We start from the raw sequence: 13,318 nt of genomic DNA, 5'->3' as shown, positions 1-13,318 counted from the left end.
TCTATAAACTAATGCAATTATATAAATATTAAACAGAAAGTAATGCTGTACTTGCACTATGTCCCAGTGTGTTACAGACATAGTGCCTAATCATTTCAATTTAAAGAGAAGTCATCAGGAAATAAGCAAAAGCAGCCACACTGTTCTGGTTAATGTGGGTCTATTATTCTGGAAACACCAAGTACAAAAACATTTTACTTTCTGCAGTTTGTTGAAACGTCCTGCTGCACAAGAGGCCTGTACTTGGCTAAATTCAGTTTTAGATGAAAACCCTTTACTCCTAAAAGAGCTGGATCTGAGCATGAAGGAACCAGGAGACTCAGGGGTGAAGAAGCTCTCAGCTCTACTGGAAGACTCTCACTGTAAATTTCAGAAAATTCGGTAAGTATTTTTATTTATGCATCACTGTCAGCTGAGTTTTACTCACAGAATGTTTTCTAGTGGGACCTGCCATTAAGGATGACCCAAGTATGCACAAATGTATTTTTAATTATAGATTTTTTTTGTTTGTTTTCTATAAGTGCTGACATAACATAATATCCTGTGTTTCTCCAAAGAAACCTCATAGTCCTTCTAGAAACACCTGGGTTCTGTTCCATCACTGGAAAGTGTTAAGCTCCTGAAACTAGAAAGGAACAGAAGAGTAGAAATGATCAACACGTTTGACCTTTTCAAATAAATCACTTGATTTAACCACTGAGACATAACAGACAAGACAAATTAAAAGAGGAATAAATGAATAGAATTATGTTAAAAATAACCTCTAATGACCCCTTATGACCCAGATGAACCCAGAATATGGACTTCAGTGCACATGAAAATAAAATGACTTGTGTTTTCCATAATATCTGCACAATGAAGTATTAATATTGAGTATAAAGCTCTGTCTGCATCATATTTCATATCTAGGCTGAATAAAAGTAATCTGACTGTGGAGAGCTGTTCAGCTTTAGCCAGCGTTCTCAAATTAAAGTCCTGCAGTGTGAGAGAGCTGGACCTGAGCAACAACAGTCTGCAGGATCCAGGAGTCACTCAGCTTTCTGCTGGACTGAAACACCGTCACTGTAAACTGGAGATTCTGAGGTCAGTTCATTTAGGTTATGAATATTTAGTCGGGTCAGATTAAAAAATGTAAAATGTGGGTGAATTTTGGTATAAAACACGATTATTGTTCTGAATGTGTCAGTTTATTGTTGCTCTTCCTTCCTCTGGTTTCATCTTTAGGTTTAATGCATGTGCTCTAACTGATGGAAGCGGTTCAGCTCTCGCTGAAGTTTTGAGCTCTGAATATTCCCAGCTGAGAGAGCTGGACCTGAGCAACAACAGTCTGCAGGATCCAGGAGTCACTCAGCTTTCTGCTGGACTGAAACACCGTCACTGTAAACTGGAGATTCTGAGGTCAGTTCATTTAGGTTATGAATATTTAGTCGGGTCAGATTAAAAAATGTAAAATGTCGGTGAATTTTGGTATAAAACACGATTATTGTTCTGAATGCGTCAGTTTATTGTTGCTCTTCCTTCCTCTGGTTTCATCTTTAGGTTTAATGCATGTGCTCTAACTGATGGAAGCGGTTCAGCTCTCGCTGAAGTTTTGAGCTCTGAATATTCCCAGCTGAGAGAGCTGGACCTGAGCAACAACAGTCTGCAGGATCCAGGAGTCACTCAGCTTTCTGCTGGACTGAAACACCGTCACTGTAAACTGGAGATTCTGAGGTCAGTTCATTTAGGTTATGAATATTTAGTCGGGTCAGATTAAAAAAAAATGTAAAATGTCGGTGAATTTTGGTATAAAACACGATTATTGTTTTGAATGTGTCAGTTTATTGTTGCTCTTCCTTCCTCTGGTTTCATCTTTAGGTTTAATGCATGTGCTCTAACTGATGGAAGCGGTTCAGCTCTCGCTGAAGTTTTGAGCTCTGAATATTCCCAGCTGAGAGAGCTGGACCTGAGCAACAACAGTCTGCAGGATCCAGGAGTCACTCAGCTTTCTGCTGGACTGAAACACCGTCACTGTAAACTGGAGATTCTGAGGTCAGTTCATTTAGGTTATGAATATTTAGTCGGGTCAGATTAAAAAATGTAAAATGTCGGTGAATTTTGGTATAAAACACGATTATTGTTCTGAATGTGTCAGTTTATTGTTGCTCTTCCTTCCTCTGGTTTCATCTTTAGGTTTAATGCATGTGCTCTAACTGATGGAAGCGGTTCAGCTCTCGCTGAAGTTTTGAGCTCTGAATATTCCCAGCTGAGAGAGCTGGACCTGAGCAACAACAGTCTGCAGGATCCAGGAGTCACTCAGCTTTCTGCTGGACTGAAGAATCCACAGTCTCCACTCAGAACACTGAGGTGAAGGAACATCTGAAATGATGTCTAATCCTTCAGTGAAGCATCAATTCAGTATTTTAATCTCCGAGTTTAAACGACTGCAGAATTATGTGTCATTAAAAAAGCAGTACATGTTCTACAGACTTTAATGCTGTTAATACATTTCTGAGTCTCCATATTCTCTGTGTCCAAGTCTGGCAAAGAGATCAGGAAAAAAAAATAACTAAACTAGAACACAATATAATTAAACAGCATGTTTTGATTAAAAAATAGATTATTAGTTTTATTATATTTAACTAAAAGATGTTTAATTGTGTAAAAGTTCTATTCCAATGTAAACGTCTTATTGCTGTAATTCTAAGGTAACTGTTAAAGAAAAGAATGAAAATATTGCGTTCTTATTGAACAAATGAGATGCGATCTGTTCATTGTGCTCCTTCTTTCCTTCTGCAGACTGTGTAACTGCAGTGTAGCAGCTGAAGGCTGTGCTGCTTTGGCTGCAGCTCTGGAAGAAAATCCCTCACAGCTCAGAGAGCTGGATCTGAGCGGGAATAAAGCAGGAGACTCAGGAATAAAGCACATCTCGAACCTCCTACAGAATTCACACTGCCTCCTGGAAACACTCAAGTATGTCAATGTCATTTCTTAAAAACATGACAAAGTGTCATGAAATGCTTTTATCCTTCAACACTATTTCTTTTACTTTTGAAGTCGTGCTCAGTCAAGCACTGAATTATTATAATATCAATTTTTAATGACAACCCAGTAATTTGTACACAATCCATTAAGTGACATTGACTTAATGGACTTATTGACTTCCTTACCAACCGGCCACAGAGGGTGTTTGTTAACGGATCCTACTCTGACATCCTCCACACCTCCACTGGCTCCCCACAGGGCTGTGTCCTATCGCTCCTGCTTTACATCCTCTATACCGATGATTGCAGGTCCACTCAGCCAGACTGTCATCTGGTGAAATTTGCGGACGACACAGTCCTGCTCTCTCTGCTTTCCGCCTCTAACCCTGGTGGAGGAATATAAGTATTTGGGCACAATATTTGACAGTCTTCTGAGGTTTTCCTCCAACACTGAGGAGATCCTCAAGAAGTGCCACCAGAGACAATATTTGCTGAGGAAGCTGAGATCATTTGGAGTGAATAAAGACATTCTCCTGACTTTCTACCACTCTTTCATTGAGAGTGTATTAACATTTTCATTCATCTCATGGTTTCACTCCATCAGCCTACAAGACCGGTCAAGACTACTCACTATCACCAAAGTCTGTTCCAAAATCATTGGACTCCCTGTTCGAGCTCTGTCTGCTTTTTGTGACCAGCAAACCATCCGCACTGCCCACAGGATCCTACATGACCCCTCACACACACTACACTCAGTGTTGGAGTGGCTTCCATCAGGATGCAGGCTGCGCTGTCCACGCTGCAGGACACAAAGGAGGAGGTCCACCTTTGTTTCTTACAGCGGTCCGACTCCTGAACACTGACCCTTCCCTGTCCCAACATCATTGTCCAGCCCCTCGTCAGACTGAATGCACACAGAACTGACAGCTGTAGAGTATTCTAATTTGTGTTTTTATGTTGTCTGATGTTCGACTGCCCTAATGCTGCTCTTGATGCTCTTTTAATTGCCCTGCGGGGACAAATAAAGTGTTTTGAATTGAATTGAAATTGAATTGACAATCTAGGAGTTAATAAATTAACAAGAAAAAAGATGAAATTCTCAATTTGTATACAATATCACATCTTCATTAATTTATTTTGTACATAAAATCAGAGAGTTGTGTGTTTTTGTGTAGACTTTCAGACTGCAGTATAACAGAGGAAGGATACACTGCTCTGGCTGAAGCTCTGAGACTAAACCCATCATCACACCTGAGAGAGCTGGATCTCAGAGGGAACGACCCTGGAGCATCAGGAGTCCAACAACTTACTGACTGCAAAACTAACAAACTGACACTCAGGTGATTCTTCTAGAAGCAAACATCATATTAAATAAACAAACAAATAAATAAATAAATAAATACTGTGAAAAGAACCTTTCTCTTCAAATCCCTACAGGTTGTTGAAAAGTGCTGAAGCAGAGGAAGCCTACAACCTTCTTACTCGAATGTTCAGTAAAAACCCCTTACTGCACACGGAGCTGGATCTGAGCTCCAGAAAATTAACAGACGTCAGAGTGGATCAGCTCTCGGCTCTGCTGCAGGATCCACATTACAGACTGCAGAAACTTACGTAAGAAACAACTATAAACACATCGATCTCTATTTTCTGTTTTCACTCAGTTGCTGTTTTTTACAGCCAGAAGCGACTGTATCCATGCGGACTGTGCCTGTGCTGATTGGAAAGCCGCTGACAGTGAATTGTACTCACCTTACAACCTGCCGAGTCCCTGCCTCTTCGAGAAAACGCTGTTTTCATTGAAGCCCAGGCTTAAATATTCCATTTCTTACAGCTCAGTTTTATAGATATTCACTAATTATGTCACACGGCTTTTATAGTAGGCCACAGCACTACAGCCACATTTCACCTCAACTCCTAATTATACACAACTGACTCAATTATTTTAAACATTTTACAGATTTTATATATTTACATTATTTTTCAGAAAAAATAAGAATAAACAGGTCAGTTGTAACCACTAAATGGGAATCACATGAATTTAACAGACTACTATTTCATTTATCAACACAATGTGACGTCACACATCAGAGCCGATGCGAATATCCAATGAGGGAGGTTTCTGCTGCACAGAACCATTTCTTTGTTCGCTGGGAAAGAGAAAGATTCGGCTAATCCAGTGCTAGGATTAGCTGTGCTATAATTAAGCACTAAATAAATAAACTGAAACTAAAGACATGTTGAACACCTGAAAGGCTCCCAAAACTTCATTAGATATTCTTCATGCATGTTTACAAGCAGTGGTGAACCGTTACTATTAGAGCTGGGACTTCAGACACCAAAACAGCAACAGGGTAAAGGATTCTGTAAGGGATTAGCGTCAGGCTGCCAGGTCGCTCTGTTGTGTGAAGCTGTCGATGTTGATTTTAACTCAGTAAATTCCACAGGGGAATAAATCCTTAAGTCTGAGTGAAAAATACTGTAGTGAGCGTGCAGTGTGGAAGAAGAGTCTGGAGACAGAAATCTTAGTTTCTCGGTCGTTAGCCTGTGCTACTTGCTCTCGATAGCACTGACTGCTTTATTAGCTTTCGCTAACACTACTGATGAACGCTACACCGGCTGGAAGGTGACTTCACTGCTGCGCTGACGGCGCCGATTCATGGTTAAATTCGCGTTGGCCTTCAAGAATGCAATTAAAAAGCAATTAAAGAATGAAAGAAATGAAATATAACATTTGAAATGCTGATATGTTTGGGCTTCTCGGAACGCCTGGAAAGCCCTGACGCTTCCCCTCTGTTTACAAGAGAAAACCACACGAACCGACATTGGAAAACTAGAAGAGTGTGCATGTAGAATAACAATAATAATAATAATAATATTGGCTAACTAACTTCTTTCATTGATGTTCCGCAACATTTAATGTAACTACAAATTGATTTTTTTTTTTTTTGGCAAATTGCTGTGGTATGAGAAGAATAACACTCCAAGATGTGCTGTTATAGAAAAATAATCAACTTCAGGGTGAGAACAGTAACTCCACTTCATCACACCACCTTGTCTCTCTCTCTCACACACACACACACACACACACACACACACACACACACACACACACACAGTGGTTTATTCTTTAGTTATTGACCTTAATACTGTAACAGTGTTGAGTTCACTCTAATAAAGGACTAAATATCTTTTCTGTCTCCCTCTGCAGACTGAGGAACAGCGTCAGTGAGAAATCCTGCACTGCTTTGGCTTCAGCTCTCTGTACAAATCCATCACACATCAGAGAGCTGGATCTGAGTGGGTGTAAACTGGGAGACTCAGGAGTGGAGAAGCTCTGTGATCTACTGAAGAAACACGAGTGTAAACTGGAGACACTGCGGTGAGTAACTCAGTGATGAAACACACTAAGTTTTTTATAATAATGCAGAACAAGGGCGCCTGCTAGTGGGGGGACTGGTGAAGATAAACTGCCCTTTAGGTGTGAATGAGTGTGTAAAAGTGTGTGTGCATGGAGCCCTGTAATGGACGGTGTTCTGATGATTTGTGGTGTTCTACTGAAAAATGCTACCGTAGCGCTAATCGACAGCAGAGTCCATCGATTTATGCTACTTTGTCAAAAACTGCTCCCGTTGATTATCGGTATGATTTTTGTATATCTCCTAAAGATATAACTCACAACAAGTTACGTTACATATTTATTTACATTACAAACCAGGTCACGTGTACTGTCCGAGCTTGGCTTGCATGTTTTGATTGACGTTTTTAAAATAGCACATTTTGATCTACCAATATTCTCCATCAAATAATGCTCCCAGTAGATACACATTCTATTTTACACCTCCAGTCCCTCCAAGGGCGCTGTCAGAGCATGGGAAGCATGTTTTGATACTCTATTCTCATATTCTGAAATATACATTTCAGATTCCAGCAAAGTCACTCCTGCAAGGTAGCATGAAATGATGGGCGTGGAAACGGAGCTCAAAAAAATGGGTCTGCGCAAAGACGCAGGGTAGCACATCTCGATAGGTAGCACAGTTTGATAGAACAACGGTACATTAAAGAGAATCATACTGTAATTCAACACAAGTTTTCTGACAGTAACACACTGGCTCAGCACTAGTTAACAGATGTAAACAGCTGTAAACATCTGTCAGCACTAATACTGAACAGACGGTGAAAACTTAGTTTAAAAACTGTCGTTATTTTTAACAGTTTTAAAAGAGGCTAATATTACCCAAAATAATATTTACATTTTATTTTCATTTACTTCATCATTCCATCCTTCAGGGGTGTCACTAGGCCTTTTTTACTGGGGTACGTGCCCCAGTAAAAATCAGCTGTGCCCCAGTAAGAAAATGTTGAAAGATTTTCATAACAAACTAGTTTCTTTGGCAGATCATTTATCTACTGTAAGTTGTAGGACAGAGTGTGTTTCAAACTTCTATCGCCTCTTCTTTCTAACTAATTTTCTGATTGGTCTGGGAGATTCTCACTGTAAACATAGTGTGCATGCGGCGTGCCATGAGTCCATTTAGCCTACTGGAGAGATGAGTCTACTCTTTGGATGAGTCAGAGAACGGGCTCTGGATGAGTGAAGGTAGCGCGAAGTTTTTGCAACAAAACTAAGCAAACCATATTCTAACAAACCCATTAAACTACATTGAATTAAACGATATTAAATGACTTTTCCAGATGGATATCAGACAATTCTTCTCACGAAGCAGAGACGGGCAGGGAAACAGTGACAGATGAGGAGGAGGGTGAGAGAGGTCAGATTAAGGTTGTAGGCTATGTGCTAGTCAGTCATAACTAACCAGCTAAGTTCGTGAATCGTGAGAGTTGAGGTGACACGTTTAGCATCAGCATGCATTAAAAGCCCAAATGCAAACAATAAATTTTTTGGGGACTGGGATGTGTTTTCCGTCTCGTTGACCTATTCCTCGCATAACTTCATCCACGAGAGCATGATAATTATCCACTTTGCATCGGTTGGGGACAGGAACGTTAAGGTGCATTGTGCAGTGCCCCTGTAAAGCTTAATTCCTAGTGACGCCCCTGCCATCCGTTACACTTCTATCTTACAAATAAAAAAAAGTCACAGCAGCTCACAAAAATACACTGAATTATCAGTCTAGTGATTGGCATTGTTAACTTTCAGATATGTCATACACTACCGTTCAAAAGTTTGGGGTCACTTTGAAATGTCCTTATTTTTGAAAGAAAAGCACTGTTCTTTTCAATGAAGATCACTTTAAACTAATCAGAAATACACTCTATACATTGCTAATGTGGTAAATGACTATTCTAGCTGCAAATGTCTGGTTTTGGTGCAATATCTACATAGGTGTATAGCAGTGGCGGCTGCTGGTTTTTAAAACAGGGGAAGCCCATTTTACGCATTCATCGTAAAACCTGTAGGCCGGATTTCAAAGCATAGAAAGGTGTGCCCCATTAGCATAGTGAACTAGAAAACCCTACCTAGTGGCAGAAAGTGTTTTTGCTCGAACATTTCATGTTATAGTCTGGCTTGCCAGGCTAGTGCCTCATATCCTTAATCAAAAATATCAAACATCCAAAAATCACTGGCTATTCAACGAAGATCCTTAAACATCATACCCTGATATGCAACACAGAGTCTTTAACACAACACCCAGCTGTGCAACACATCCTTGAACATCTTCTGCAACACAGTCTGGAAATTCATAACCAGGTAGGCTATGCAACACACAGAACCTTGAATATTATACCCAGGTATAACCTATAACACAGAGCCCACCATTCTCTTAACATTACTGAACAATATACACACTTCAGATTCATGAACATTATATGATGCACACTATTTATACACAAATTCTGCCCTCCGCTCCTTTTCCAGAAAATGGTCTGTGACCCTGTCATACTAGCTGGTTGTGCTTTCCAGAGACTTCACCAATTTCTGTTAGCAGCTAGCACTGCAGATCCCAATAAGGCTCAAGCTAGCCTACAACCAGATTGAACTACAAATGAAATAAACGAGTGAATTCACGAATGATCAAACTGATAGAATGGATGAAAGTTAACGGAGCACAACGAGTAATATTTACATTTATTTACAGAGTAATGTACAGAGACATCAATGAGAAGAAATGTTTATATGAAAAGAAATTCGGACAGCACTTTGGCACACGACTACACTTTCTCGACATCCGCTAGGGACTGATCATACTTCCGTGTTCCTCGCCGACGCCGAAGTACAGAGCCCGCCCTCCTCGTGTCTTTCAAACACTACCTCCAATAATCCTTCATCAGCCCGGCTTCTTGCCCCTCCCACTGTCTCGTTAGTCCCAGAGAAGCCCGGCTTCCCTGGAAGTGACGATTTTGTCGATTTTAACCAATAACAACTAGCCGAAATTGGCTGTTCAGAGCCGTCTCATAGACTGCAACGGATACCCGGCTGCCAGTCCATAGAGCCCATTGAAATAAGAAAGGTTACAGCCAGTGTTGCCAGATTGGGCGGTTTTAAGTGCATTTTGGCGGGTTTTGAACATATTTTTGCTGGAAAACGTCGGCAGCATCTGGCAACGCTGGTTACAGCCTGGCAGCAAAGGTGATTCTCGTAGCGAACTACAAGTTCGTCAGACATCACTCAAATAAGTTACAGGATAGTTATGAATGTAAATACAATCTTGGGCATATATTATGTTATGCAAATTATTGTTTTAATGAGAATTCAACATCATAGATGCCGCAGTTTGGGGAGAGAATTTTAGGGGAAGCTCGGCGTCCCTTCTTGTCTCTGAGAAATCGCCCCTGGTGTATAGAGGCCCATTTCCAGCAACTATCACTCCAGTGTTCTAATGGTACAATGTGTTTGCTCATTGCCTCAGAAGGCTAATGGATGATTAGAAAACCCTTGTACAATCATGTTAGCACAGCTGAAAACAGTTTAGCTCTTTAGAGAAGCTATAAAACTGACCTTCCTTTGAGCAGATTGAGTTTCTGGAGCATCACATTTGTGGGGTCGATTAAATGCTCAAAATGGCCAGAAAAATGTCTTGACTATATTTTCTATTCCTTTTACAACTTATGGTGGTAAATAAAAGTGTGACTTTTCATGGAAAACACAAAATTGTCTGGGTGACCCCAAACTTTTGAACGGTAGTGTATGTTTTGCATGTTTATGATTTTTGTTGTATTTAATTTGCTAAAGCTGTACATGTTCACATATGTTTCCTTACACTGAATGACGGTGAAACTCGTATTGTGAAAGGAGCGGAAGTGGATGTGGTCGTTCGAGAGGAGGAAGATGGAGGTTGCCATTAAAATGTGTCAATAAAACTTTTGAAGAGGGTCTTATTGTCATGGAACAGGCATAAGGTCCAAATAAGTTCACAAAAGGCAGCACAATTTATGTGTGTGTGTGTGTGTGTGTGTGTGTGTGTGTGTGTGTGTTTCTGGGGGGCAATGTAACCACTGAACAATACTCCCTTAGTGTACATGAGAGAACACTTGGATAAAAGGAAATCAGAATTTTTAAAATGTATTAACAATTTTCAACTCTGGTCTCCTTTTCTTTTTTTCTGTCCTGATGGACTAAATGCCGTTTCCTTTCTGCAGACTGAGTTACAGCGTCAGTGAGAAATCCTGCACTGCTTTGGCTTCAGCTCTCTGTACAAATCCATCACACATCAGAGAGCTGGATCTGAGTGGGTGTAAACTGGGAGACTCAGGAGTGGAGAAGCTCTGTGATCTACTGAAGAAACACGAGTGTAAACTGGAGACACTGCGGTGAGTAACTCAGTGATGAAACACACTAAGTTTTATAATAATGCAGAACAAGGGCGCCTGCTAGTGGGGGACTGGTGAAGATAAACTTTGTCAAAAACTGCTCCCGTTGATTATCGGTATGATTTTTGTATATCTCCTAAAGATATAACTCACAACAAGTTACATTACATATTTATTTACATTACAAACCAGGTCACGTGTACTGTCCGAGCTTGGCTTGCATGTTTTGATTGACGTTTTTAAAATAGCACATTTTGATCTACCAATATTCTCCATCAAATAATGCTCCCAGTAGATACACATTCTATTTTACACCTCCAGTCCCTCCAAGGGCGCTGTCAGAGCATGGGAAGCATGTTTTGATACTCTATTCTCATATTCTGAAATATACATTTCAGATTCCAGCAATGTCACTCCTGCAAGGTAGCATGAAATGATGGGCGTGGAAACGGAGCTCAAAAAAATGGGCCTGCGCAAAGACGCAGGGTAGCACATCTCGATAGGTAGCACAGTTTGATAGAACAACGGTACATTAAAGAGAATCATACTGTAATTCAACAGAAGTTTTCTGACAGTAACACACACTGGCTCAGCACTAGTAAACAGATGTAAACAGCTGTAAACATCTGTCCGCACTAATACTGAACAGACGGTGAAAACTTAGTTTAAAAACTGTCGTTATTTTTAACAGTTTTAAAAGAGGCTGATATTACCCAAAATAATATTTACATTTTATTTTCATTTACTTCATCATTCCATCCTTTACACTTCTATCTTACAAATAAGAAAAGTCACAGCAGCTCACAAAATACACTGAATTATCAGTCTAGTGATTGGCATAAGGTCCAAATAAGTCAGAAAAAGGCAGCATGCAGCTTCAATATGTGTGTGTGTGTGTGTGTGTGTGTGTGTGTGTGTGTGTGTGTGTGTGTGTTTTCTGGGGGGCAATGTAATCACTGAACAATACTCCCTTACTGTACATGGGAACACCTGGATAAAAGGAATTCATAATTTAAAAAATTTATTAACAATTTTCAACTCGGGTCTCTTTTCTTCTTTTCTGTCCTGATGGACTAAATGCCGTTTCCTTTCTGCAGACTGAGGAACAGCGTCAGTGAGAAATCCTGCACTGCTTTGGCTTCAGCTCTCTGTACAAATCCATCACACATCAGAGAGCTGGATCTGAGTGAGTGTGAACTGGGAGACTCAGGAGTGGAGAAGCTCTGTGATCTACTGAAGAAACACGAGTGTAAACTGGAGACACTGCGGTGAGTAACTCAGTGATGAAACACACTAAGTTTTATAATAATGCAGAACAAGGGCGCCTGCTAGTGGGGGGACTGGTGAAGATAAACTGCCCTTTAGGTGTGAATGAGTGTGTAAAAGTGTGTGTGCATGGAGCCCTGCAATGGACGGTGTTCTGATGATTTGTGGTGTTCTACTGAAAAATGCTACCCTAGCGCTAATCGACAGCAGAGTCCATCGATTTATGCTACTTTGTCAAAAACTGCTCCCGTTGATTATCGGTATGATTTTTGTATATCTCCTAAAGATATAACTCACAACAAGTTACATTACATATTTATTTACATTACAAACCAGGTCACGTGTACTGTCCGAGCTTGGCTTGCAGGTTTTGTTTGACGTTTTTAAAATGGCACATTTTGATCTACCAATATTCTCCATCAAATAATGCTCCCAGTAGACACACATTCTATTTTACACCTCCAGTCCCTCCAAGGGCGCTGTCAGAGCATGGGGAGCATGTTTTGATACTCTATTCTCATATTCTGAAATATACATTTCAGATTCCAGCAAAGTCACTCCTGCAAGGTAGCATGAAATGATGGGCGTGGAAACGGAGCTCAAAAAATGGGCCTGCGCAAAGACGCAGGGTAGCACATCTCGATAGGTAGCACAGTTTGATCGAACAACGGTACATTAAAGAGAATCATACTGTAATTCAACAGAAGTTTTCTGACAGTAACACACACTGGCTCAGCACTCGTAAACAGATGTAAACAGCTGTAAACATCTGTCAGCACTAATACTGAACAGACGGTGAAAACTTAGTTTAAAAACTGTCGTTATTTTGAACAGTTTTAAAAGAGGCTAATATTACCCAAAATAATATTTACATTTTATTTTCATTTACTTCATCATTCCATCCATCAGAGGTGTCACTAGGCCTTTTTTACTGGGGTACGTCTCATCTCTCATTATCTCTAGCCGCTTTATCCTGTTCTACAGGGTCGCAGGCAAGTTGGAGCCTATCCCAGCTGACTACGGGCGAAAGGCGGGGTACACCCTGGACAAGTCGCCAGGTCATCACAGGGCTGACACATAGACACAGACAACCATTCACATTCACACCTACGGTCAATTTAGAGCCACCAGTTAACCTAACCTGCATGTCTTTGGACTGTGGGGGAAACCGGAGCACCCGGAGGAAACCCACGCGGACACGGGGAGAACATGCAAACTCCACACAGAAAGGCCCTCGCCGGCCCCGGGGCTCGAACCCAGGACCTTCTTGCTGTGAGGCGACAGCGCTAACCACTACACCACCGTGCCGCCACTGGGGT

At 40.8% G+C, this 13,318-nt stretch overlaps 1 protein-coding gene across 1 annotated transcript in view; it reads left to right on the top strand.

Moving 5' to 3' along the window:
* LOC132888451 (NACHT, LRR and PYD domains-containing protein 12-like) overlaps positions 1-13,318 on the top strand; it is a 122,086-nt gene that overhangs the window by 93,331 nt on the left and 15,437 nt on the right. Inside the window, exons 14-20 of the mRNA XM_060924499.1 lie at positions 910-1,083; positions 1,225-1,398; positions 1,540-1,713; positions 1,858-2,031; positions 2,173-2,346; positions 2,779-2,952; positions 4,401-4,574. Coding sequence (XP_060780482.1) covers positions 910-1,083; positions 1,225-1,398; positions 1,540-1,713; positions 1,858-2,031; positions 2,173-2,346; positions 2,779-2,952; positions 4,401-4,574 — 1,218 coding nt within the window. The remainder of the gene's footprint in view (positions 1-909; positions 1,084-1,224; positions 1,399-1,539; positions 1,714-1,857; positions 2,032-2,172; positions 2,347-2,778; positions 2,953-4,400; positions 4,575-13,318) is intronic.

The sequence above is a fragment of the Neoarius graeffei genome, chromosome 6 (assembly GCF_027579695.1).
Source record: "Neoarius graeffei isolate fNeoGra1 chromosome 6, fNeoGra1.pri, whole genome shotgun sequence".
NCBI lineage: Eukaryota > Metazoa > Chordata > Actinopteri > Siluriformes > Ariidae > Neoarius > Neoarius graeffei.
The sequence above is the reverse complement of the archived record's forward strand: the minus strand, read 5'-3'. Positions and strand labels throughout refer to the sequence as shown.